This window comes from Melopsittacus undulatus, chromosome 2 (assembly GCF_012275295.1).
Source record: "Melopsittacus undulatus isolate bMelUnd1 chromosome 2, bMelUnd1.mat.Z, whole genome shotgun sequence".
Classification (NCBI taxonomy): domain Eukaryota; kingdom Metazoa; phylum Chordata; class Aves; order Psittaciformes; family Psittaculidae; genus Melopsittacus; species Melopsittacus undulatus.
In genome coordinates this window covers 30,163,753-30,191,503 of record NC_047528.1, presented here as the reverse complement: position 1 = coordinate 30,191,503, position 27,751 = coordinate 30,163,753, and the positions used below count along the sequence as shown (strand labels likewise).

The following is a 27,751-nucleotide window of genomic DNA, read 5'->3' as shown; positions in this document are numbered from 1 at the left end:
TCTTCTGGACTACTTTGGGTTTTGGTTGTCCAGAATTGCAAAGCATTGTTAAAATTCATTGCTGTTGATGTTCTGCTGATTTTTCCCCACTGAGTCTTTTAAGTTTTCCAAAGCAATGTAGCTCTTCTTGTTTAGAACCATCCATGTGCATTTCCTAATTGCTTGGCCAAACACTGGTGGCTAAAAAGAGTAACTCTCATTCACTTTGCTGTCACATCAGACTCAAAGGTGTTACTTCTATGTATAGGTACTTTTCTTATAGCTGATTATCTTTTAACAAAGAGCTTTATATCATCAGGAGAGGCCTGGATTTTTTCAAACAACTTGCAATAAATTGTGGAATAGGAAAACTAAGGGAAAAAAAATCCCAATACTTGCAATTTATTATTTTTCAAACTGAGTTTGCTAATCTAAAAAGTGGTAAGTTGACATGCTATTCTCCTTTACTTCTATGCAAATCAATGAACAAAAAGTGGTTACTCGGGGACATTTTTATTGATTTTAAAATAGGTTTCAAGATTACAAGAAATTCAATTTTTCTGAAGGTTTAAAAAATTAATCATATATGATTGTATGTTAAGTGTTGAAGGAGAGAGTAAAAAGGAATGCATTTTTTCCCAAGTGACTCATTATACAACTTCCACTGACTTCAGTGCTACAGACAGTTAAATTTATGCATATGTCTAAGATGGATGTAATGCTCTGTATGGTCATCTCACCTTTATGGTTAATAGCAGCTGTACTTTAAAAAGATACTTATGAGCTAAAGCAGTTGCCGTTTGGTGTTGTAGGACTGATGAGTATCAATCAAATATACAATACCATGATATGTGCTCAGAAAGATGCCTCAGCAGAGCAATTAATGTTTGAAATAGGAAATGAGGAGAGTAATTCTCTTTGTTGAGTTGCACCATTTAGCAATCTGCAGATAATTCCATTGCCAGCACTACCAGGTAGGACAGAAGGAAAACCAGCATAAGGGCAAGAGATGAGCTGCTATGCTGCTGTACAGAAATGAAATTCAGCATTTTACATTTTGTGATACAGAACTAATAGTGATTGACAGCTTCTGCTTATGAGTTACTGCTTGAAGATCTTCTGAAGGCTGAACTATGATCCCAAGGGTCAGCATTTGCAGGAAAACATAGAGATATAGAGTTACAGAATTGTTTGGGTTGGAAGGGACCTTCAAAGGTCATCTAGTTCCAGCTCCCCTTCAAAGAGCAGGGACATCTTCAGGTTGCTCAGAACCACATCCAGCCTGGCCTTGAACGTCTCCAGGGATGGTACGTCCACCACCTTTCTGGTAAACCTGAGCCAGTGTTTTACCATCCTCGTTGTAAAGAATGTTTTTCCTCACATCCAGCCTGAATCTCTCCTCTTTCAGTTTAAAACCATCTCCCCTCATCCTATCACAGCAGGCTCTGATAAAGTCTGTCCCCATCTTTCAAACCGCTCAGGAGGGCAAATAACGGACACACCGGCCCTGGTCCCTCACCCAGCGTTAAGCCGCTCGGTAAGAAAAGCCTCCCCAAGGAGCCAAGTTATCCCCGTCAGCACCGACCCTAACCCCATCCACACCGTCCCCGTACCCGGGCGGCGGGGCGGGGCCTATCGACGCTCCAGCGCTGGCCCCGCCCCTCGCGCGGAAGATTGGCAAGGGGAGGAGGGAGCTTCGCACTCCGTCCTCCGAATTGGTTTGTCCCTCCAGCCGACCCGTAGCGCTTTCTCGTGTTCCCCCTCCATCATGGAAGGAGCCGCGGCCTCCTCCGAGGGTCTGCGCTATGCCGAATACGCCAGAGTCCCTACGGGCGCCGGTAAGGGACAAGCCGAGCTGGACCGAGGGCTGGTGAGTATGGCGGGGGTTGGGAGGGGGGCAAACCATCCCGCGAGAGGCTGCTGAGGAGAAGGCAGAGCAACAGCTCTGGCGGTCTTCCTCCTTCTCTTCCTTCTCCTCATGCCCCACCCCCGCTGCCGGCAGAGCCAGGGCGAAGGTCGCGTCTCCCTTCGATTCCTCCCTCAGGCCCAGGCTTCCACCCTCTCCAACGCTGCTTCTCAGCCCAGGGCCTTCACACCCAACGTGTGTGGGCACCGGGGCTGCGGCGGGCGGGCATGCTTTCCGAGCCCCCCCCGCGGTGGGCAGGAAGGTCGGGGGGTGATGATCTGTTGCCTCGGAGTGAGCACACAAGGCCTAAAGTTGTGTTCTCTTGCCGCAAAGGGGTGATACATGTGGTGTTTTCACATACTGTGCAGGATTTATTATGGCTGGTTCAAGTGTTAATGGTTTTGTAGAGCTCTGTTTCAGAAAAGTAATTCCCATCTGATGTTTTGTAGCATGGGAGAGGGTGGATGGATCTGGAGTGAAGGCAAAAATGCTTTCTAGGTTTCCTATTCGGTAGTGTGCTGTAGAGGGAAGGGTGCTGGAACTTTATCCCACTGCTTCCTTCTGGTCTTCTTTCAACTAATTCATGCAACAGCGAGTTCTCTTTGGAAGAGAATTGGATATTTGTAAAATACATATGGAACACTGCGTAACATACTGGATGGTGAAGTCTTCACATTTTTAAAATGGCTTTAAAAATGCATTTGCTTTCATTGTGTACTTGTTGTAGTCTCTATAATATTTTTATTTTTAACACAGTTTTTAAAATCATAGTTGTCTCTAAGTTATTAATCCATTGTTACTACAGTCTAGGACTCATTTTCCTCCTGGTTAGTCTTTCCGTGTATTTAACAGCAACCTATGTAATCTTGAGCTGACTCCCAAACTCATTATTGTCACATCCATGTACTCTCTCTCTGTGGAATGCTAGAGGGGAAGTTCCTGGTGAATTTTGTGGAGTCTTTGGACCTTGTTACCTGTCTGGGATGAAAATTGCGTCTGGGATGATAATTGCATTTGGGATTTAATGTGGCTTTGTTGGTGTGAGTTTTTTGTCAGGCTCTTACTAAGGTCCAGAGATTCAGGTTGGCCTTTAGAGACTAAAATCTGGATTGCTGCAGTTTTCTATTGAAATATATTGTTTAGGCAGACGTTTCAGTGGAGAATGTGGTGTTTTTCAGGCATATATACATTGTAAACTGTTAGCATGCAGTTGGTAGTAGAAGCTCTTTGTATAACATCAGATAGATAGTGGAAGAAAGGACAGTATTTGTACTTGGTGCTTTCTCAGCTAAGGAATCCATAAGGAGATCAAGTTGTGTATAATAAAATTCAAAAATTTAGCTGGAGAGAAATAGATCAATTGTAGTGCTGTGCATCTGTTCCTCTGGTGTTCTGCAGGGTTAAGAAGTCTGTCTTGCCACAGTAGAAGAGTAGTAGGAGATAACAGCAGCATTCATCTCTTGGAAGTAAAAGAGCTCTGTTCGATACCATGCCCTGAATCTTGGTTGTGAGTTGTCCAGGATGTTAGCTGAAGACACTTAATCACTTCTACCTTTGTAGCTGTTTTACAAAAGCATTTCGAGTGATGGAAGAGAACAGTAGGAACACAAAGAGTGTTCACAAAGACAGACCATTGTTAATACATACTCAAAAAGATTGGGTTGAATGCTGTATGGTAATGCTTTCATTAGTGAATCTGTTGCAATTTCCTATGAAAAACTGTCAGAAACTGTAGGCATAACTTTATATACAAACCAAGAAAGTTGCTATTAAAATAAATGACACAAATGGACATGAGAATTGAGTGAGTATGGAGAACATCATCTAACTGAAATTACTTTTAGTTCACTGTTGAAAGACAAATTAAGTTTCAGAGGAAGGTAAGACTGGAAGGAAAACATTAAATTATGCAATCAAATCTGTTGCAGATAGTTTATAACATAGACCCACTTCAAAACGTATCTGGCTCCACATAGAGTTAATTAGGTGATTTGCTCTGAAGTAATCTTCCAATAAGCTGTAGCTACTCTTATGAGGAATAGGAACCTTATTCTAGCTTCTGTACTGAACAGTTACGTATTTCAAATGAAGAATTTTTACATAACAGAAAAAGTAGTTTCAGAAATATCTTTTACACTTGGTTACTAAAATTGCATATCCTGCTTCTTAGTGGAATACAGCACTTTGGGGGGGGGGAGGGGGGAGGGGGAGAGAGGAATAAATAAACCCAGCCAAACCTTCTTAAAATGAAGGTTTTGGTTAAACAATTTACACTTGTGTACTTATTTGAATGTAAGTACATACTTCCTAGTTTGTTGATCCATGACTAAGCATAGACTAATTACAAAACACCATCCAATCCATCAGAACAAGTTATTTTCACTGTGCTTTTTATTCTATTACACTGTAGGTTCAGAGGCAAAAGACTGTAGAGCTCTTGCTGTGTGTCTAAAAGCTAGTTGTGAGAAGAGCAAAATATATTTCATTTGACCAAGAAGGGTGTTTTCACTGATTGTGGTAGAAGAGCTGGTGTGTGAAATCCAAATCCTGTGCAAGCAGGTATGCTTTGAAATTTCTAAAGGTTGTTCTTTTACTTAGGTGTAAAAATATTGTGCTGAAATTTTAAAATTATGCATTTGCGATTCTCCTTTTGTTTATAAGTTTAACTTTTTTCTGCTTTGTAGAAGGAGAAGCTGCAGTGCTAATTACAAAAGTCTTATTTTTGACTATGGTTAAGTTAGCAGAGCAGTGTGGTTTAAGAACGTGCAAAAAGAATGTCTTACTCTTGCCTGTTTCTTCTCCTAAAATATTAGGGCTACTGAAAAATTAGATATTGAAGGATTAGACCACAGATGTCCATATGCTGACAGTATATGAAATATATGTTAATTAATATGCTTTATCCTCTTTTGTTTGCAAAATGCTTTGGTAAGTCAGGTCTTGCAACAGCCTTTCTAATGTTTGTGTTTTCTTATACATGCTTCTGAAAAGAATTTTTTTTAAAAATAGGGTTTTGCAGATTTGGCAAAAGCTGATTTGTTTTCTGTAACTAAGAGGGTTTGTTAATGAAAACTGAACTGTGTAGTAAAATTAAAATACTGAGATCAGCAGAATAACATAGGGTTGATGACTAACCTTTGGGAGCTGATTCATTGAATAAAGAAAGAGACAGATGTTACTTTTTAATCTTTTATTTCTTTATTTTTCCCTCTTGGGCCTTAACAGAATACTTTAATTTAAAACTTGTACCTGAGAAATTTTGTAATGGCATTTTTTACAATTGAGGGAAATCCACTCTGTCATAATTGAAAGCCAGTAAGTATATTTATTTATTTATGTGTGTATATATATATGTGTGTATATATATATATATAGCTTTTATGAGTTTAAAATATGAGGCATTTTTAAACACTGGGACCCAAAAACAGTTTTGGTAGTAGTTGTGTTAGCATGCCATAAACGACCTGATCCCTTCTGCACTGATAGTTACTTTTATTTAATATTGATGTGAAAAGAGTGCATGTAATTAAAGTTTTGCACTTTATAGTTTACGTTTCAAAGCACCATTCTTCTTGACTTACTCTTCTAAATAATCAACTGAGTTAAGTGAGCACGGAAAATGAGTCAAGCTGGACTTAAAGGACTTCCTGGTTAGTACTTAAAGTTGCCACTAATTTTAAGAGAGTGGCTGGGTCAGTAAGAGACAACCTGAAATCTTTCTTACCTTGATTGAAATTCATTTTTTATCACATATATATAGTTTGAGTATGTTCACACTATAACATTGAGGGTGCTTTGGTATGACAAATTATCACTTCTTTGCCACTTTGTGGCAGGTAATTCTTCTCTAACCTGCTCATAATGCAAACAAGGTGAGTTACTGTCAACCAGTATTTCTTAGCTTTCTTGGTGGTTGTGCCTCTCTTCAAAATACGGACATTCATGCCTCCCTGGTTTTAACTTTCTGTCACTTTTACCTAGTTTTCTGGCTTGTCATATTCCTGTGATCCTACATCCTGCTCCTATTCTAGAGCTGTGACCATGCTTTTTTTGCTTGCTGTTTTTCAGGCAGTCCTAGCTTTCCACTAACTGCTAGTACTTTCCACTGAGATTGAAATAATGCATTCCAGTGGACATGGCTGACTCTGTAGAGACCCCTGAAGGCCTTTGATACTGTGTTCCCAGACTACTGTGCAAAAACACTTAAGCTGTTTCTGCACTGAACTGACAGAGTCCAGGGATTATTTATTAGCCTGGTCTCAGTGCTTGGCCTTACCTGTGATAGTGTCTGCTGCTAATGCCCAGTTGCAACCAGCATACCTTGTTGTAGACTGTTAACCTACCTCTTTGGTGGCAAAGCAAGTATAACTTAATTTGGACAAGCACAAGTTAGTACTCTTTTTTTGCTAGCGTGATCTATTTAACACATTGAGCCCTTAATTGGCTGTAACAACTTAGATTCTAATGGAATCTCTTGAATATAAATCCACAGTCACAAACCACAGAAAAGAATAATATAGATTTCTGTAGGGTTATGATATTTTCATTAATGTTATGGCTGATATTGGTTAGTTTCTAAACAGGAATTGGAGACTTTTAGAAGGTTTGAATATTGAGAGCCTGGGGAAAAACTGGTTTGTGAGAAGAAATGACGAGTTTTAGTTTAGTGTGGAGATGAATGGTATGCTTTGCTATTTTTTATCTTCTACCATTTAAGGTAACATACTTATATTTTTTCACGGTCTAAAGATAAGGGGAAATTTAGTGGAACTCAAAAGAACAACAGACATAAAACTACCGTGTTATTTTTGCATTCAGAAAAGAGTGCTAGTATTGAGACTGAAGACTACACTGAAATGGAAGAGTTAGATTACTGAAATGAGTAGATTTTTAAGGCCGAAATTCCCCCAGTCTTAACTTTGGAGCTTCCATTTCAGTATGTTTAGTCTCTTCTATTCTATGAGAAACCTCTAGGCAATTGCAGCATTGTGTTATGTGAATAGCTAGAATAGCCCCAACTGGGTAAGTAGGAGGTAAGAACTTAGTTAAAATGGATGGGGTCAAGAAGCTAGATATGGAGGAATACATCCTCTTCTGGATGAGCTCAGAGCAGACTACCACTTTCTCTGTTCTGACCTCAATACTACAAGCAGCAATAACAACCAGTTGCCTTCACAGCCAAAGCTGTAGGAGCTACTTGGCATGATGGCAGTGCCTACATCTTATACAGCTGCCCTTTTGCTGGGAAAGTTGTTGACCTGTGTTCTAAAACTGTCATTTCCCAACACTTTCCCTACTCCCTCTCTGTGTTAATGGTGCTTCTCTACCCTAGGTATCCTGTAGCAGAATCATAGGCTCTAAATACAATCATTTATTTGAGTGGTGCAGTGGTAAAAGCAGCTCAAGCTGGTTACCTCCAGAGAGGACCCTCAAACAAAGAAATCCCCAAGCAGTTGTACCCTTACAATTTAAGTTTCCCACCCCTCATGCAATGGTTTGGTACAATAATATTAGGGTCTGGGGTCAACTTGTTCTCAGTTGGGTCCCTTCACTGTCTCTAGGCAGGCTGTTTCTCCTGTCTCTAAGTTTGCAGGTTATGCTGACAAGGGGTAGTGTGCTACCTTGCTTCCTTATCATACACTGGCTCTGGGGCCCCCTTTTACTTAAGTAGGTAAAAAGCTCAGCATATCTATGAGAAAATTCACAGCTTGTGGCCTGAAGCTTCAGCACATCTAGCTACTAATGCGAAGTAAGTTACGCTAAATGACTAATTTCCTTTATTTCTTTACAGTCTAGAATTGAGATTGGGTACTATCAAAAGCAGAATTTTAGCCCCAGGAGGCTTAGTAGCAAAGGCAGCTTGGCTCCAAATCCAGTTATGAGGGCACGCATCTTGAAATTTGGGCTTTTTAAGTCCTGCTGTCAGGCTTGTTGATAGAAAAAGTATAAACCAGTTATTGGATAAATGCAGAAGTAAGTCACTTTTAGAAGAGACAGTCTGGTGATAAAAACATTTTCATTGTTATGTTATGTTTTGAATTCAAGCTAAACAGGTCGAATTCGATTGCTTAGGTTTCCTGGGGGAAAGTTCAAGGCATTATTGAACTATTATAAGACAGGTAGTGCCACAGATGACTATTTAATCTGTTTTGGAGATTACATCTTGCCTTTTTGGAAGTGGAGAGATGCCCCCAACACTTGCAGTGCTCATTTTCCTTCTTGATTTCTGCAGGTGTGTGAAAAGTCAGTGCATTCTTCAAGGTGTACTACATAGCTTTCAGCAGGTTCTTGTTTGACATGGAGATGATACGTACTGTCCTTGTTGAGATGCCTGACTTTCTTCAAGCACTGTGTAGGTGACTTGTTGTCTTCATCAGATGTTCAAGTCTTTTTTTTTCTCTCCTTTTTTTTCCTTTTTTTTTTTTGTGGGTTTGGTTCCAAAACCGCAGTTAGACTAAAAGTGAATCTATAAGGTACAGTCCAGTGATTGATGTGAAGTAATGAAAAGAGGTTTCTGGGCTTCATTTCTTTACTGGGGCTTCCACAGGTCAAAGCATGAACAATGGAAGATGCTAATGTATGTTTGTGGACATAGAGGTTAACATTCCAGTATCGTTTTCAAGCAATATCATGACGAGATTCCCAGTGAAGGACTTTGCAAAACAATATATATTTTTTAAGCTCTTCATATTTGTGTAATAAACTGACACTTTTTTGTATTGAATCATTCGCCACAACTAATCTCAGGTGATCCTGAATAGTTGTTTGCCTGTTGTTTTTATCAATACATACTGTGAGCTGCTTTGTCAGTGTTTTACTGATTTGCTAATGGGTAGTTCCTGGTTAAACCTGATGTGCTGGCAGGGGCTAATGGGGCTGAACTCTAAAAATCTAATGTAGCCTGTGGAATACAGAACTTACTTTTATCTTTCTTGTAAATGTCAGACATCAGAAATGCTTGCTGATAAAATAAAAGGTCCATGTATTTCAAATTGGAATTTGTGTGTTATTCTGATTCCTGTTTCTCTGCTTTAGGCCAGAACAATGATAGCTGTTGGACTTGGTGTTGCAACTGTTGCATTTGCAGGTAAGCTGAATTACCAGCCGAGTGTGGAACTGTCACTTGTGAGCTGCTATTTCCAAAACGTTAATGACGCTTTTACAAATATAAACATTGGAAAATAGAAAGTTTGTTTGAAAGTCCTATGAAGAACTGTGTGCAGGTGTAGTTCCCATCCCTTCAAAATCCTGGACATGCTTACCAAAATTCTTTCTGAAAAGTCACAGTTCGAAACTACTTTTATGGACAGCAGCTAAAAGGTTCCATCTGCTTTTTGCCTGCAAGATGTAAAGTGAAAAGTTTACTTTGTTTATTTAATAACACATTGCAAGTTGGATACTCTGTAGTATAGAAGAGTGCAGCAGGATCTTGTAATGTAAAGGTAACACCTAACAAATTAAAAAAGAGAAAAATAGAAGGTTTAGGTGGCTGCAGTGATTTATCACATTAAACTGTTCCCATAGTACACTGTTTGTTATCTGAACTCTTTACATCTGGACTGCATGTTCTGAAAAAATGGGTTCTAGTCTGAGCACAGGGGATGAGCTTAAGGTGACTGATACTTTGGGTTACCCAGACTGGATGACTGTGGTCTATTTTGGTTTTCAAAGACACAAATTGATTTCCATAATTTTCAGTATATAAAAGCAGCCAGGTCACCTGTGTGCAAACACATACACCAAGAACTGATTCAAAAGATGACCAAGTTGCACCAAAGTTCATTGGCTGTTTGCTGGGTACAGTGATTAGGGGAATGAAAGACAAGATCTGTGGTAGTGTATGCCTTTAAGCAGTCAGTTTATGTATGTGTTTGTGTAGAACCAAAAGAGGAATGCTTTTTAGAATTTCCACTGGTTGAGCTGAAAAATTAATGGCAGCTAGCAGAAAAGTGGTAGCAGAAAGTATGAAAGTGAGATCACAAATCATGGCATTTCAGCAGTGATGCTCTAATAGTGACTTTAGCTTCTGTGTTAACATAAGCATGGGTTTAGATGGTTATTTTAAGAATTTATTATTAAAAAATTTATGGTATTTTGAGAAAGCAAGGTGCTATCTGAATGAAACAGCCCCATTTTTATAAAAAGTTTTTCCATTGTGTCTAACAATAAGTTACATTGCTAATGAAGGCTTAATCAAAACAATAATTGGGAAGAGGGAATGTAGCGAGAAAATTCTCCTGTAACATGGCACAAATCTTGATTCTGAAATTGATAGACATGCTTTGTACTTCTGAGAACACAGTCTAATGCAGTTTACTCTAGCCTTTCCTAGCTATAGATATTCACTACCAGTGGGGAGTTGAATGGCTCTGAATCCCAGAAGATCCTCTCTTTGTAGCAAAATAAAAAATGCAGTACTTACAAAATGTGTGATTAAGCATACAACATCACAGCAAGAAACATGCAGTACATAGATTTCTTTTCTTGAAGACATAACCTTTGAACGTTATCTAATAAATAATTTACATCCAAAGCTAATGTTTCATACTACCCTTTTTCTTGAAGTTCACAAGGCATATCTCTTCATTTATCATATTGAAATGCATTTAGATCTATCTATTTTGTGAGCAAACACGATGGATCTTTGCAATCCCTGACTAGGTTTTTAGATGAAGTATGCTGAGCTTCTTCCCTTCCCTCCCCAAAGAGTACAAAGATTGAAAAATGTAAACCATAGCAAGTTTACTGTGGGATGACTTCTGGGCAGGATCCAGAAATGGCTGTTGAGGGAACATCTTGAAAAGCAGTAAAGTGCAGTGGTGCTGTACAACAGATAAATGAGACAAAAAGATTTAAAAGGAAGGGGTTTGATTTTATTCGGGTTTTTTTGTTTTGGTTTTTTTTTTTTTAGAAACCAAAATTCTTTCTGCTTTACGCCAATGAACATAAGTTGGAGACTTTTTCTCCTTTTAGTGAATGTTGGTTATAATTTCATTTAACTTCAATCTTTTTCAGGTCGTTATGCTTTCCACCTTTGGAAACCGCTGGAGCAGGCAATTACAGAGACAGCAAAGAGGATTTCAACTTCTGTAAGTTTAGAGGTTACTTTATGCTGAATTAATGATTTTATTTCAAGCATTTAGGGGGGAGACATTTTATGTTACATACAGCAAGTGTCACTTTGATTATCCTGTTTTCCAGGATAGGGGTGTTCCTCACTGTACGTGTTCCTGCATATTATCTAGTATGTTTTTAAATTCATGTGGATAAAATAGCATCAAAAGATGTTTGTGAGCTTGATAAACAGAATTTTCTGGTGATGCTCCATGTTTCAGAACCGTTTGCTAATAAGTGTGTGATAAATGGTTAAAGGCTGCTGTGAGAAAATAGCTAATTCCTAGAGATTACAAAGTGATGACACAGTTTCATTTCAAGAAGCTAAAAATGTAAGAAGTTAGTCTTTTTTTCCATTTTTTTTTTCCTCCCAGATACAGTGTTAAAATCAAGAAGGCAAATTGATAAACTTCTAAGAAAGGTTGCCATAGAGATTGGGGAGCTTGTTTTCTTGTTCACATATAAGTTGTCTTTTTTAATTCCCTATCTAATTTGAACTTTTAACCAATTTTTTGCTCTTTGTTTTGCCCTATATATTTAAAAATGTAATAATGAGGTAAAAAAGAATAATCAAGAGATGGGGTCTTGTGAGAGGGGCATATTCAGGGAATATTCAAGAGCATTTACTTTTTGCTTCAGTGGCTATACTGTCCTGTGGTAAATAAATAAATTCATTCCATTCCTGTTTGATTAAAGTAATTCCTAGTGAGGCAGATGTTTGATTGTAGAAGTGTATTCCTTCAGAGTTCATACTCTGAGCACTTTTCCACAGCAGAAGGAATACAGTTCCTCTCTCTATAAGAGTGTTGAGGGAGTAGTTGTAGATTATTATTTCCTGAAAAATATATTAAAGTTAGTTAGTTAGTTAGTTTGTTTTTAAAGTAATCATTTGCATTGTACCTATTAATATGAGACCAGTTGCAACACAGTGTCTACATTATATAGACAGATGCTAGAGTTCAAATACAATGCTGTCTGTACTTTGTGTTCATGTGCTGAAGGTGCAGGCTTGATCAATGGTGAGGGAGAAGACTAAACATGGACTGTCCTCTTGGGGCTAGTCCGTGCTTGTTCTTAATTGCAGCGTGTATCAGCCAGAAATGTTATTCCTCAATCAGTTTTTGCTCTCTGTCCCTCTGTTGCATTGCTGTTGTGAGGCCAACTGTTTTTTTTCCTTTTCAAAGTAATTTTTTGTGAGATTCCCAGGTTGCCTGCCAAAACAGCAGAGGAGATCGTAGATACTGTGAATTAAATTGCTTTCACATGATATGGCTACAGTCTGACTTGCAGGCTTGCTAGAGGTAGCTCGCAGTAAGGACATGTGGTTTCAGAGTAGGGAGTGCTTCAGTCTTCACCCTCCCACCCCAGCAGTTTTACTCCAGCATTTCTCCTATACATTTGTAGATACAGGCTAGAGAATCTAAATTCAGACATCTTCGTCTAAGAAAGCAGGCAGTGACTCTTTAACACATTGAAATATGACATGCTACTGCACAGAGAGGTGTCTGTTCCTAGGAAACTGTACCCCTCAGTACTGGTATACTGGCTGAGCCAAGCTCATTACAGGCCTATCTCATTTTTACTGCAGTGACTTTCAGAGTCTTGCAGAATTCATGAACAACCATAAAGAGCAAGCCGGGTGCTTTTGCATTCACAGTATTCCTACTCCCTGGAGCTGTATCCTCTGTCTGCCTTCACATCCTGCCTTACAGTGTAGAATTGTGTGTCGATTTCCAGTAGAGATCTCTCCTCTGCTATTCTATTCTGAACTTGAAAATACAAGTTTTCAGTGCAAGATGAGATCGGCTGAATAAAGTAAAAGCTCTCTCTTCCTGGTTGCCATTAACTGTATGTATTTGTCAACTTTACATTTGTGAAGGTAATAGTATTTTCTTCTACAATCATAGTGCAATATTAAGACCCTTTTATAATTCTTAGCCAAGGTTATATGTTCTTTACTACTCTATACAGCTACTGCTTTTTTTGATTTTATTTTTTCTACCTTTTTTCCTCCACGTAACAATCAGTTATTTCCTATTTATAACTTTTTCTCTAAAACAGTAAAAACATTAGGTCCAAAGATCCTGTGTAAGTGCTTACTGTGAAAACTTCTTGTTTAGCTGCCTTACATGCTTTCGTTTGGGAAATTTGAAGCTGCTGAATATAATCTGTGGATTAGCACTTTCATCATGTTTCTTTACAGCATATTGCTCTCAAAACTCTACTGACAAAGGAAATCAAGCATCTAACCTATGCTTACTGGATAAAGTGTCTCATGTAACATTTAGTGTCTGGGCTTAGTATTACTTTGCTGGTTTTCTATGGTGTTTGGAAGTGCCTAATTTAGTCATTGTAGTAATTTTCAGTTGTTACTCTAGCTTTCTAGAATCAAACCCTGTCCTTCATCACCACTTTCTTTTGAGAGGCTGTGAAGCAGCTGCCTATTTAAAAGCTGGCTTGTTCTTTCTGTAAGCCACCACTCCTCCTTACCCCATTCTCACCTTCCATTTGCAGTAGAAATTACAGTTCATGTTGGTTGCAGTCACCATGCAAGGTAATCCAAATGCTGTTTATCCTTTCTTCCTGCTCACAAAGAAGTTACTTGGGTACGGTCAACTTGAGCAATTATGAAGCCATGGTTTAAAATGCCTGCTTGTTGTATTTTGGGTATTTAACACTTTGTATTTACTTACCTAAATAAATAATGTGTACATTCAGCAACCGCACTCATCTTTTATTCAGAAAGAGTAAGTAAAGGCAAGTAAAAATGTTATGTTTTGTTCTGAATTTCTACCTCTCATTTATGGCAGTTAAATATATATTCTAAATATGAAATGTAAATGCTACTGTGATTTAGTCCCTAATTTTTCTACTCTCTTCCTTTCAGTGGAGGAAGATATAAGAGGAAACATTGTTAATTCCCCTCTATGACAAGTCATAATGCTTGTTTCCAGAGAAATGTTTTGGTGTTTTTTTTCTATTTTCTTGTTTTAGCCTAGTTTTGTTACTGGTGTTGCAAATGCCAGTGACATTGTTCTGTTTCTGTGTGTAGTGACTGAGTCTGTTGCCAATAGAAGGTGGTAGCAATAAGCAATCATTTAGCTTTTCTTTCTCAGACCTTAATGCTGTTAATTAGCATGTTAGTATTTCTGTAAAATATGAAATTAAAAAAAAAGTGTTTCAATAGCATTCATTACGTTTCTTTGTTGAATCAATGATATTGTAATTGAGAGATAGAAGATACTGAAGGTAGAAACAGCAGTTCTAGACAAAAATACACAAACCCCACAATCCTGAAAATTCTGTGTTCCAGAAGAAAAGGGTATCTTCTATAGTGCATTAGAGATTTTTTGTACTGTTTCCCTTGTTGGTTCTGATTCTGCTCAGGCTCATAGAATTATGAATTGAGAGGTAAAAGTAACAACCATTTCCCTTGTCACAGAATCCCAGAATCCCAAGGGTTGGAAGGGACCTCGAAAGATCATCTAGTCCAACCCCCCTGCAAGAGCAGGGTAACCTAGAGTACATCACACAGGAACTTGTCCAATATCTCCAACGTAGGAGACTCCACAACCCCCCTGGGCAACCTATTCCAGTGCTCTGTCACTCGTACAGTAAAGAAGTTCTTCCTGATGTTCACATGGAACCTCCTATGCTCCAGTTTACACCCTTTGCCCCTTGTCCTACCACTGGATATCATGGAGACAAACCTAGCTCCATCATGTCCTTCATTGAAAATAAAGTTTTGAGAGAATAATGCAATTGCAGTTTGTTTCATATATTTTATTTTCTAATTGAAGTTAAGGACATTAAAGTTGATCTTGGCAAATTGTAGGTTATATTTTAACGCAACTTGTAAATAGTTTGTTATTGTAGTTTGGTGGGTTTTGACTGGGGTTTTTTTGTTTTGGTTTGGGTTTTTTTTGTGTGTGTGTGTGTTTTTTTGTTTGGCTTTTTGTTTGTTTATTTTGGGGTTTGTTTGTTTGTTTTCCCCCCAGTGTTTGTTATTTTTTCAATAGAGGACTGTATTGGTAGTGGAACAAAACAGAGCTTTTGGAAAAATTTACCACTTCATGGACTTATGATGGATGGTCTGAATTATGGAATTTTGCATCTCTTGCTTGGCATGGAAACAGTGATTATGCTTTCCCTGCGCTATGCCAGGAAAAGTGTCTTGAAGATGTCACAGTCCAAATGGATTCTTAGCTGACTGCTTTTGTGAAAATTTGCAAGAGTGAATAGTTATTTGCAGAAATCCAGCTGTTTTGTGTCATGTCTTGTCATGTCCATGTCCCCCCTACCAACAGCATTTGCTTAGAAAGCAGAGCTTGCTTATATAAGTAGCTGAACAGTAACAACATGCAAAGAAATTAAATAAATTAAATTATAGCCCCTCACCTCAAATAGTATGAAGAAATAGAGCTTATTTCAGCGATTTTTCCAGTACAGAGTTTGTTTGCAATAGCTGGGGTTAATAAATAATCAAGTGTCTAGAACTGCCTGCTCATTGAGGAGTTCTCATAACAGAAAAATACCTTGAGTATCGTTTCATTTCATTGCAGACATTACTCAGAATTTACAATTGGGAGACCAGGGGATAAAAGCTTTAATTTCAGTAACGTGCAAAAGTTGTTTCATTAGGGAGCTAGAAATTTGCCAAGATGCTTCCTAAAATGAAGACTCGATTTCTTCCCTTTATTCTGAACAATGGGGAAAATGGCTTTTGTGTCTAATTTCCTTTTGCTTTAAATTCTGTTTAGGAGCAAGATCTTAATTTAAGAATTTATTATTCTTACGATATGCTTCACTTCTGAGAAGAAAATGCTTTTTCCTGATGAGCAGTTCAACAAACTGGTTTTGCTGATGTGCCAAAGGAGACAGCAGAATTTCCTTTTTCTTTTTTCTTTTTCCTTTTTCATTCCTCTTGCCTGTGAGCCGCATCAAGGCTCCCCAAGGTTAGAACGGTGTCAAGGAGGTAGGCTTTAAAAACATGAAGTATTTCTGAATGTAACCCTATAGCCACCTCACCCTATTTTCATGTTTCAAATAGTGTTTTAGGTGAAATCTACCAAGAACAGAGATGAGCTTTGTTAGAGATAATTCAAGTACTGATCTTTACATGAATACTGAACCAGTATCCTCGTGTATAAGAGTTCTATGCCAGAGGTGATGGACAAAGAAGAATTAACCTTTCCAGAAATCCATCTTCACCTAAGCTGCTCTGGGAGAAGTCCTGGAAAATCTTTCAGAGGCCATTAAAGTGTGTTTTTCTCTCCTGGCAGTAGTAACTGTTCAGCATCACTGCAAATTTCTGTGCAGTTCAGCCTCCTCAAGGGTGTTACCTGGTGACCATTAAATTATTAGTATCATTTCCTCTTGGAGGACTGGAGAAGCCCTGTGTATTCCTTTAGTGTTATATACTCTAACCTATAAAGTCGATGTGCACTAACAATTGCAGACCTCCTTTTTGTTATGCTGTAGCTATAGGAGTGGTTTCTCAACAGATTTTTGTTGTAGGCGTGCCACATCCACAGTTGCTTCAGCTTTGATACCTGTAGTGTTATGGTAGTGCTTATTTCATGTAAGATTTGGGGTGGGAAGAAGGAAGATAAAATTGTTTTAAAATCATAGCAGCACAACAGAAAATCTGTGTGTGTGACTACTCTGTATGACTTCATGGTAGCAACAGGTGAAGTATTTCTGGACCATGCTTTTGGTGAATATTGCTTCAAGCTTAATGAGAGGCTTTGCTTGCATATTGCAGACAAAGCCCTTTAAATGCTTTAATGCTTTTGAAATTACGTAAAAAAGAGTTTGAGTAAACATAAGGCAAAATTCTCACTGAATATGAATGACTATATTGGGTGAGAAAGGTGTTTATTAAGGGCCAGGCACATTTTTACTTGTGGGTAAAAGGAACACTTTAAAAAAAATCGCAGCTCTTGGGACAGACTTCTCTTTGATAGCAACAAAAGAAACTTATTTTTCCCCAGTTGATAGGTTTTGCACTGAGGAAAAACCGCCAGTCTGTTGAGTGAATTCTGTGTGCCAGTTCCGAAAGGCAAGCTGGCTTGGAGCTACATCTGCTGCCTCTGGGATTTGTGCATCTTAGACTATTGTTTGTGTAGCAATGGGCTAGTTCTTAATGCTACTTACAGAAACCTTTACATTGAAGACATCACATCTAACTATCAGTGGTGGTTGAGTAACTCTCACATTTTAAAGTTTTTTTTTAAAAATAAATTGGCAAATATACTTCCAAACCATTCCCTATAACATTTACATACTGTAATCTACTCCTATCTCCATCTACTCCTTTTTAATGTTCTTTTCCCACTTGTGTCTTTTCTGTCCCCTTCTTAAAACAGTGGCTAAAGTATCACATGCCAATGAGTTTAAAAAAAAAACCTCTCTCCAGGCAAGGATGTAAAGGCAAAAGTTGGTTAGGATTTCTCCATGTATTCTGATACTTTCCACTGTTCTCCAGCTTTCCTGAAATAGACATTATAACTTTATGCTAAGCCTTTTTCTTTTTTTTTTTTCCTTCTCTTTCTTTTTGCTTTTTGTATATTTTTCAGGGTTCCTTCAAAGAACTTGCAATAGATATTTTTTGAAGTAACATTCTTTCCCATGAAAAGTTATCTGTTCTTATCCTTTTATTGATTTTACTTAATTTGTAGAAATAGCTGGACTTCAGAATGATTGTCCATAGTTCCTTGGATGCCAAAGTATTTTGACTTTTGTAATTTTCCACTGCAGTGGTACCAAAGCTGTTCCAAATAAGTTTACCCCTTTGCCTCTCTTGCCCTTTCCAAGACATACACTGTACCACTCTGTGCCAGTTTGTACTTTGATTCTGGACTCTTTTGCCAAGAGGCAGGATTTTTAATGGTTGTATCTATTAATATCTCTTACAAGCAGTAGGAGATTGTAAAAACACAGTTATTTTTAAGTCTGTTTTTCGTATGTGTTAACACTTGGGAGAAGTCCTTTCATATTACCTGGTTTGTAGTCATTCCATGCCTTCAAAATAAATTATAGATGAATGCAATTTGCTGAACGAGGTCATATAAATATGAGCTAAGTCCTGGCACCTTGTACATGAAGCTAATTATTGCTTGTTTTTCCTTTCTTCTTTTTAGAGTCTTTCATCATACTATAAAGGAGGATTTGAACAGAAAATGAGTAGGCGAGAAGCTAGTCTTATTTTAGGTGTAAGGTAGGTGTGTTGCATTAAGATGTTGTTTGTCTGGTATGTGTTGAATGAAAAAAATGCATGTTGTGAGAATGTGCAATGCTCTTGCCAAAATCTTAACTTTTCAAAAAAGACATCTAGTGGCTTATAAACCATTCTAATATTCTACTGAAGCTAAAAAGCAAACAATAAAATGCTAATAAAACATACAACTTGTGTTTGGCTTGAAGGCATGGTAACATATTGCAGGGGAGAATTGGTGCTCTAGAAATAATCAGAATAGCACATACTGTGCTAATTAGTGTAATCATGTGGTCTGGTCTCCAGAAAAACCCGTGAGACAAGGAGTATTGAAGATTTTATTAATAAATGAGAATAAATCAATTTTGCTTGTTTTTTTTCAGAATTCAGTAACATTTTTTTTTTCTTTCTCCATTCTGATTTGTTTGGATTTCAACGGTTGAGGCATATTCCAAACAAAAAAAAAAACCCAAACAAAACAACCCAACAAAACCGAAAAACCCCAACTTGGTTTAAAGTACGTATGATGAATAATTTCCATTTTATGTGGAAATAATCTTGAGTATTCAATGAATTTTTCAGCGGATTTTTAAAAAACATTTGGGTGGCAAATGTTAGCACATGGCTTGGTGTTTTCTGTAAAGCAGGCAGTGTGGTGGGTTTGAGGACTTTCCAGATGAGGGAGCAGGTCTAACCTTAGGTAGTAGATTCCTCATTTATGGTCTAGATCAGTGAGTTCTGAATAAAAAAAAAAGGGGAGGGGGATGGTTTTAATTATCCCCAGAAGAAATAATTTCAGATGGAGAAAACTGGGACTTAAAATCCTGTTCAGTGTGTTGTGTTTACCTCTAACATAATGGAAATTATACAGATTTAGCATTCACTTCAGAAAATAAATTGCATCTATTTGAAATATTTCATGCTTGCACACTGAGGAAGAGATTTATGGGAATGCTCTTCAGAAATATTTCATTTGGCCTTTAAGTTGGATAATGTATTAACACTTCCACTTTGTAAGGGCACATTCAATGATACTCCAGAGCAGCACACGGCAACTTATTAAAGTGTGTTTACAGTGGCAATGCATAGCCTGAACACTGCTCATGGATATGTCTGAAGTTTCATCAGAACCAAAATCAGTTCCTTTTTAATTTTAATAGCTTGAGTCTTCACAAGGAACACTGAAACTATCTGTCGTGTTTAGACTGAGTCTTGCATGTGTTAAGACTTAAGCAGATTTGAGGAATGTTCTTCTTAATATTTAAAGGTTTGAGCCTTGAAATGTGTAGAAGCACAGTTAACATTTCTATAGGAAATTTTGATATTGTTTAAACACACTTTTCTAGACCAGATTTAACTCGCTGCTTACTGTATGGTATATATGTGTGTGTATATATATATAAATACCACCCCAAAAAAAGAAAAAGGCAAGTGAGTTTTAAAAGTGTTATGGAAAATGCCAGGGTATGCACAAACTGGATCTGTTCAGGCCCTGATCTTCTTGTAACACTTGTCCTCTCTACCACCACTTCCAAATCATACTAAATTTTGAGGTAAAGACTTTCTTCAGTATTTCAAATGCTGAGTGTGTATAAATGCTAAATATCAGCCATGATAAAGGTGAGCATTTGATGGTAGCTTTTAGATTTTCAACATAGTGGCCCATTACACATTCCTTTCTATATATGCTGAGGAGGCTGTTGTGAGGTCCCCCCTCTCTTGTCCAAGCTGAACAAGCCCGGCTCCCTCAACCACTCCTCAAAGGGTGAGTGCTCCTGCCCCAAACCATTGTGGTGGCCTTTGCTTGGACCTGCTTTGGTTGGCCAGTATCTTTCCTGTACAGAGGCTCCAAAACTGGAGGCAGCAGCTAGATGTGTCTGGCTGAATAGAGAACAGCTCCTGTTGTTGACCTAGTGACCATGTGCCCCTTCACACAGCTCAGGAGGCTGTTGTCCTCTGCAGCCAGTGTAAGCTGCTGAGGCTTTTTGTTTTGCTGTGTTTCGGGTCCCTTCCAGCAGAGCTACTCCCCAGCCTGTAGCACTGCAAGGGGCTCTTCCTTCCCAAACACTGGGCTCTGCATCTGTCCTTGTTGAAAGGTTCCTGTCACCCCATTCTGGCAGCCTGTCCAGGTCCTTCTGAATGTCAGCTATGCTCTCCGATGTATTGATTATTCCCACCAAGGTGATGGACTTCTCAGCCAGTTAGTGATATTAGAAGGTGCCATGATTTGGCTGGTTGGTGAGACTCATGTTGTCAGGTTGTACCAGTTCAACAGAAATGTGATTTTCACATTAAAGGGGTTTTTGATAGTGATGAAGAATCTTTAGAAACCAGTCTGACTGGGATAAACAGTATCTCAGAAACTAAACAAATTTGATGTAAACTACCTAATTTTGTAGTTGAAGCAGAGCTGCATGTTTTTCCATGGTATGCAACTGCAATATTTCCACAGTTACTCTTTGGCCCTCTGAGTTTCTAAATGTGGTATATTGACTTTCCTTTTTATTACTAAACCACAGCTTTACAAATCAAAATATAGATAATTATTATTTTTAGCTGTCGAGTAACAAAACATTTCATTCTTGTATTTATGTAGTTCAAGACCTTCCGCCCTCTGTTTAAATCTTGCTTTCTGGGTTACTTTCTGTTCCATTGAAGTACTCTTTTCTTATGCAGTTGTGTGAACTATTTTTGCAACATACCCTAATTTCCCTGTGATGGAATAATAATTAAAGGTTGTTTACCTCAGGAATTTAGTTAGACTGATACCTCGCATTCAGACTGTACCTACAAAAAGATTAATTGATTCATCACTGATTAAGAAGTCACCTGAAGTGGGAAACACAGCTTCATTTCTTCATGCTAACAAATTATGAAAAACTAAACCATTCAGACTGTCTTTTTGCATGTGATAGCCATACTGTGTTGGTCTACTGCATCCATAAGTGATTATTTGTCTGGTAAGGTACATACTTCATTTAAGCAAAGTACATATTTTATGTAACTGTTATTGAAGAGAACAACATCCTGTAGCACTTGTAAATCCACATGTCCCTGATCCTAACACACTGAACAGATTTGCAAAAATAACATACAGCTTTAGTTTGGGTTTTGTTTTTTGTTTGGTTTTTTTTCCAGGCTCCTGCAGAAAGAAGAATTATTTCTAGCGGCTATAAAAATATTTACAGTAGAACAGAATGTGCTAATACTAAATATTTGTTGTTTTGTCTCTGGTCATGAAAATACTCATTTTCTACAAGAAAAAAAAAAGTGTTTTCTGTGTTTAAAGATGAGAATAATTAGCTAGATACACCCTAGAGCTGTTGGATTTTTTCGTTTTTAAAAAACATTTATTTTAAATGATTTTCTTAAAACTCCTGAAAGATACTTGTGTATCAAGTGCGCGGGCTTTTGAAAAATGTCCTTCTTGGTGTGTCTTACATGCCTTTGTTTAGTTCTTTAGAGGTGCAGTTTTATGTTTTGTCCACAAGATGGTGAAAATCTCAAGTTTTAATTATTTTTCAGCCAGTATAAACTGTTAATTTATAGCCTGAGCTCAGTGACATTTATGGTAAGCACTTCAATTTATTTTTGCAGTCCATCTGCTGACAAGGCCAAAATCAGAACAGCCCATAGAAGAATCATGATTTTGAATCATCCTGATAAAGGTAAATAATGATTACTTTCCTTAGCCAGGGTTGGAAAGGAAGAAACTTAAACGAGATCCTTTAAGTTTATTGAGTGTGTAAATAACCACTGAGTGCAAATGTATCTTGTTTATTTATAGACTTGAGTTTCTGTGTGTCTACTTGCAGATAAACTAGGCTTTATGAACCACAGTTTTACCCATTTTTCTTTAATGTTGTTTTCTATACTTCAGTTAAAACTATGAGCTCAGGGATGAGTCTTCCACACTTTAAAAAAGGAAAATTAAAAATAAGAAAAATTAGTTATAACATTTTTATAGTAAACTGACATTCCTATTTTGAACTGAGAGGGACCAGTCACACATAAGAAAGTAACTTTCTGGGAGCAAATGTTCTGCAGTCACTAAGTACGTCACTGATGAATTTCAGACTTCCTGGATTTCATTTGGAAGAAATGTAAAGCTGGGCAATGTTGCCTTAGTGGCCGGTTTTTTAATGTAAATTTATCTTACAGAAAGGCTATTATTATAACTTTAACTACACTACAGCTGGTTGAGAAAGAAAGCCCATATGTTCATTGCTGTTTCTACTTTAAAATAACAGATGGTGAAGAATTGCACTGTATTTCAGAAGTCAAAAGGGGAAATTGGAGGGTTTTTATATCTTCTTGACAGAATTACAGGGCTCCTTGCCAGCACCCTGCTTTAAGAAAATGAAAAAAAGTAACTGGCCATGGAAAGGTTTTAGGTGTTGCTTTTCTTTTTTGTCTTCACTCCGCACTTTAATACTAAAGTTGTCTTGCTTATCCAATTCCACGCCTTCATTTTTTACACTTTTTATAATGCATAAACTGCACAGACACAGAAAAGAAATCTTCTGCTGCATTCCTGATGTATTATGATGGCCAAAGGCCTCTTAACCATCAGGGTACTAGTTAGGTAAAAATTTTTTATAATGAACTTCTAAGCTTATTGTAGCAGTACTTAGAGATGTGAGCCAGCACTGTGAATCTCTGTGTGGAATGTTGAGGAGACCTAAAGAGGCAGTTCCTGTTACAAAGATCATACATTTTAATGACCTGCTCTTACAGCTGTAATGCACCTGCAGTTGGGCACAGTGTAGGTTTGGATGGATGCAGTGAGCCCTCGTGTGTGCTATTAAGTTGGAGCATTTTCTCAGTAGGAGCACCAGTTGAAGGGATTTGTGCCTCTTTGCTGGCCCTGCAGCTCTTCTGGCATGGTCATAATAAAAAAGCTTGTGTAATGTCTTCAGCTGCAGAGAGAGGGCCTGGAGTCATCTTGAGCATGTGGCATCACAGAGAGACTTCTTTGCTTATGTATATCTTGATTTCTTCTGGCTGTGGGTAGCACAGATGTGCTTTTAACAAATAATATTTGACATTAGAAAGTTATTTTAAATTACTGTTTTACCAGCTGGAGTTGACAGAAGAAAGGGCAATAACTACAGATTTTAAAAGTTACATATGTTACGAGATCAAAAATGTTGGAGAGAGTTACTAGAAATAAATAAGAAATATATAGAAGTGTGCATTAAAACTTTCCCCAGTGAGCACTACTAAAATGGTTGCTATTAACCTTTACAGTTCAGTTTTAAAGAGTTTTAATTGAAAAATTGTATGTTAATTTGTCGGTTAGTAATTTTGTGAGAGTATTTGCTCACGGAAAAAGAGTGAGAGAGAAGCCTTTTGGACTTGCCCTAATTATAAACAAACACTTAGGCAATCATGAGATTGAATTTTCTCTCATTGGAGGGCTACAAAATTAATATGGCACTTAAGGATGTAAATGTAGTGAAAACACTTCCAGCAGATTTAAATTTACTTTAAGATCCTGCACTCTAGACATGTAGAAAATCAGCGCACATTTAGAAATTACTTGGCATACATTGTTTATTGCAGGTTTAGTCTTTACTGTTTGATCCTCCTGGCTACTCTTTGAATGAAGCAATACCTGATGTAGTAAATTCTATTCCTGCATAAAAGTCCAGTTGTTTAAAAAAAAAAAAAAAAGAAATTTTCCAGTAACCAGTTTTCTACCCTTCCCCTGCCCTGCCTCACTTTCTTCCAGTGTGTCTTCCATTAGGACTACGTTCAAACAAAACCAAAAAATGAACAAGAGAACTCTTTTACCTTTTCCAGTTGTTTTCTTACACCATTAAATATGACTTTATAATGATTTGGATTCCTGCAGGAATCTCCTAAAGAAGTCTTTAAGACAGCCTTACAATTATGGTTTGGGGGTTTTTTTTGTGTGTCTACAGCTAGTTCTGTGTTTCTTCCATCATTATCTTTTCTGATTAATTGAATGAATGAAATGATGAATGAAAAACTATGATTGAATAGATGCCTTGGAAAATGCTATTCAGTGCACAGTTTTGTTAGAATCACGTTTTCATGTAAATATACAGGTGTGTTATAGTAAATGGTAAGTTATTGAGACAGACCTTGTCAGGTTGGCTTCAGTGACTGTAGGCAGATGGTTGACACTCAAGGGGAGAGTGAAAAAAAATCCCAAACACAAAAAGACCACTGAACTGTAATCAGATTGTTAGATGGAGCATAAAGCAATGACAGTGTTCGGGACTAGAAGTTAGAAGGCGTACCATGTTTAAATAGCTTTAATGTGATGTTTTCTGGCTGGTGATTTTGGGCATCTAGCACACTAGAGACTTGGGGGATGTACGCATGTGCACACATGTAATGATTCTTTGTCAAAATGACTTATAAAATTTCACCTCTTAGTTTTTTAGGGTGAGTGGAAATAATAGCTGTTAGCTCTAGCTAAATGTTCAAGACAGCTGACCTTGCATACATTTGCAGCAGCATTGCACTGTGAGTCTAAATCACAGTGATGTAAAGTGATTTCACATTTCAGTCTTCTCTCTGAGATAAATTGTTCAGTGTTACTCTTTAATGACTTCAGTTTTGGTTACATTTCTCATATTAATTAGTTTGCTTCATATCAATGTCATTTTTAAGCAGTTTTATGAAAAGGGTCAATTTAGGAAGGAAGAGTTAATAAAAGTGAGTAATAAAGAGGTGTTGCAAGTGAAGAGTTTGGTACTTAATACTGATGTTTAAATGGTATTCCTGTCCCCTTTTTCTTCTCAGGTGGATCACCTTACTTAGCAACAAAAATAAATGAAGCAAAAGACTTGTTGGAATCCAGTGCCAAAAACTGAAATCCAGAGTCCTGGGTCGTAGGAGATTCAGCAGATGCATTGTGCAATAGCTTCATTTCTGCTTGCTCGGCACAGTTTCCTAATGCTGCATTGATTTTTCCTATTTATTTTCATAATTAAAGTTTAAGATTATTTAAAAGAAAACTGAAATATTTTACAATTGTGTAAAGTTATATACAGTTATGCTCCTGCGAGGAGCAGGCAGTTGGATTTGATGATCCATATGAGTTCCTTCCAACCCAAGATATTCTGTGATTCTCTGTCTCAATTTTGGTGTATTTTTACTGAATGATCCATTACAAGCGCTGAAAATATTCTCTTACTGTCAGTGTTTTTCTCCAGAAGTAGCAGCTTCTTTCATTAAACTTTTGGAATTCTTTAAAATCTAAGAAATAGTCTTAAATACAGGGATTTTTCTTCATTGAGGAAGATTTGACTATTGCCAGAAATTCTGTGACAATGTTTTGAGTCACAGTAAGTATGGCAGACTTGATGGCAAGTTTTCAGCATCACCTTACACTTGAATCTCGTTCACTGGTCAAATAGCAGGGTTTATTTATGAATGCAGTTTGAGAGGTACAACTTTGAACAAAATTACTAGCAATACTACAGGTGGCGTTTTCCGTTAGCTATATGTATGGTGTTTGAAGATACAAAGGAAGAATCTTGGTTTTGGTTAATGTTTTGCATACTATAAGGTCTCTGAAATTGTTAAAGAATTATTTGGACATGCTTTTACTTTGGATCACAGAGCACATTTACTCTGCAGCAACTGTGGTGGTGAAGGGGTTTTCATGATGGTGGAACTGAAGAAGATGGGTCCATGTAGCATGGAGTTCAGATGGAGACAACTGTATCCTGGGCTTGCAGGTGCGTCTCCCCCTGTACACTTTCTCATGAGGCCCCATCTGCAGGGGACCTTTGTGTTCAGAAATGACTTTAAACTGATAGATAGAGTTAGATTAGACATTAGGAAGAAATTCCTCACTATGAAGGTGGTGAGAGACTGGAACAGGTTGCCCAGAGAAGCTGTGGCTGCTTCATCCTGGGCAGTGTTCAGATCCAGGCTGGACAGGGTTTTGATCAACCTGGTGTAGTGGAAAGTGGCCCTGCCTGTGGCAGGGGGCTGAAAGTAGGTGGTCTTTAAAGTCCCTTCCAACCCAAACTACTCTAGGATTGTATGGTTTTATAGGCTGTGGTTGTCTCAGTTCAGTCATATCAGCCTAATGTAGGACTTGTATAGCAGGGAACAAGCAGGACTGTGCTAATGACAGTTGCTTTGCCTATGGCTCTAACTGGGTTATTTCTCCATTAATTCTTACATCTCTGCATTATACTTCATTATGTGAAGTATTGTACATACCTCCTTATGTAGCACCCTAGCAACCTAGGGCAGGCTTCAGGGAATATTGCAGTAATGGGTCTCTGCCTTTAAAGAGAAGGTTTAATTGACAGCTGAGACTAGGTGCTATTCTGGGCACTTGGCTGCTGCAAATTCCTACCAGTAAGTTGGCTGCAGAGGAGTTAACACTCTTAAGAGTATGATGATGAGTGGAGACAGTATAGTGGGTTCAGTGCAAGACTGAAAAGTGTGCTAGTATCCATTCAAACTCATATCATTTGAGGTACAACAAACTCGCTAAAGTGCTACAAATATAAAATTTAGATATCCCATTTCCTAGGTTATTTAGCCAGAGGAAAGTGGCTAAGAGCAGTTAAATAATTCAAGCATCCAACCTCACTTTATCCACCAGAACATGCCTTTATCTGTTCATCCATGGTGGATGCCCACATCATACAGATTTTTCCTTGAAGAAAAAATTGGATTTTTTTTTTCTTTTTTATCAGGTTCCTCCCATGTTGTCAACAACTTTCTTATTTTCATTAAAGAGGAATGAAAATGGCTTAAGTTGACCCTGGAGGAAAATACTAACTTTAGGTAATTTATAGACTTCTTCACAGCTAGAGTGACAAGACCTAGGACACAACGTGACTGGGTAGAGCAAAACAGGCTACAAGCAAAAACCTGCCTGGTAATAGGCAAACACTGGATGAGTATCATACTTGCGTCATTAAACTAATGCTCTAATACAAAAAAAGCTTTCATTTAAAGATAGTGAGCTTTGTTCCCATGCAGTAGCCTTAATTGGTTTTTGCTAAAGGAGTAACCAGTAATTAATGCACGTTCAAGATAAGTTAGTCCTTTCACTGGTGTAGCAGGAAGTATTAGCAAGAAGAAAAAAATCATGAAGGTCTTTATTTTGGGAGGAGTGAAGTAAAATGGTGGGGTTATTCCTAATTTTAAGTGGAGTCTGTAAGTGCTCAGAGTCATTGTTCAAAAGCAAAATTGATGTGTATGGTAGGTAGCAAAACCGTTCTCCAATGATTTTGAAGGGACTAGTTGTTCACATATGGTAAACAACTTTTATTATTTATTTTCCCTGAGTAAAATGAAATGTAAAAGAGGTATTCTAAGATGCCAACTAAAACAAATGCATTAAAGATGGCCACTTGTTCTGTTCCTGAAACTTAACTTCCCATGTCTCTGTTTTATTTTTGTGGGATCGTGTTGCTTATCATTTTCTTGCTGTTCTAATTATTTTTATCTGTTTGTTTTGGTGAAAACACACTTTTTTCTGGTCTTCAGTTGTAAGAAAGCTTGTTCTCAATAAAATGCACTAAAGCCAA

The 27,751-nt window shown here is 37.7% G+C and overlaps 1 protein-coding gene across 3 annotated transcripts; it reads left to right on the top strand.

Moving 5' to 3' along the window:
* The first annotated feature begins 1,672 nt into the window (after window positions 1-1,672).
* DNAJC15 (DnaJ heat shock protein family (Hsp40) member C15) lies at window positions 1,673-27,751 on the top strand. 3 transcript variants are annotated; one of them, XM_005145654.4, is made up of 6 exons: window positions 1,673-1,849; window positions 8,921-8,972; window positions 10,901-10,974; window positions 18,142-18,218; window positions 21,813-21,883; window positions 24,993-27,751. In XM_005145654.4, exons 1-6 carry the CDS (start codon window positions 1,748-1,750, stop codon window positions 25,061-25,063), a joined length of 447 nt encoding a protein of 148 aa, XP_005145711.1. In that variant the 5' UTR covers window positions 1,673-1,747; the 3' UTR covers window positions 25,064-27,751. The 3 variants fall into 3 exon arrangements, with proteins under 3 accessions (XP_005145711.1, XP_030901775.1, XP_030901774.1); XM_031045915.2 differs by lacking the exon at window positions 1,673-1,849 and adding an exon at window positions 4,221-4,444; XM_031045914.2 differs by lacking the exon at window positions 1,673-1,849 and adding an exon at window positions 8,047-8,237.

Excerpts from the sequence above, each read along its gene's own strand:
- DNAJC15 (XM_005145654.4), top strand. The coding sequence starts at position 1,748 with ATGGAAGGAGCCGCGGCCTCCTCCGAGGGTCTGCGCTATGCCGAATAC. Across the intron at positions 8,973-10,900 it reads TGCAACTGTTGCATTTGCAG|GTCGTTATGCTTTCCACCTT; the intron begins GTAAGCTGAATT and ends AATCTTTTTCAG. Across the intron at positions 10,975-18,141 it reads CAAAGAGGATTTCAACTTCT|AGTCTTTCATCATACTATAA; the intron begins GTAAGTTTAGAG and ends TCTTCTTTTTAG.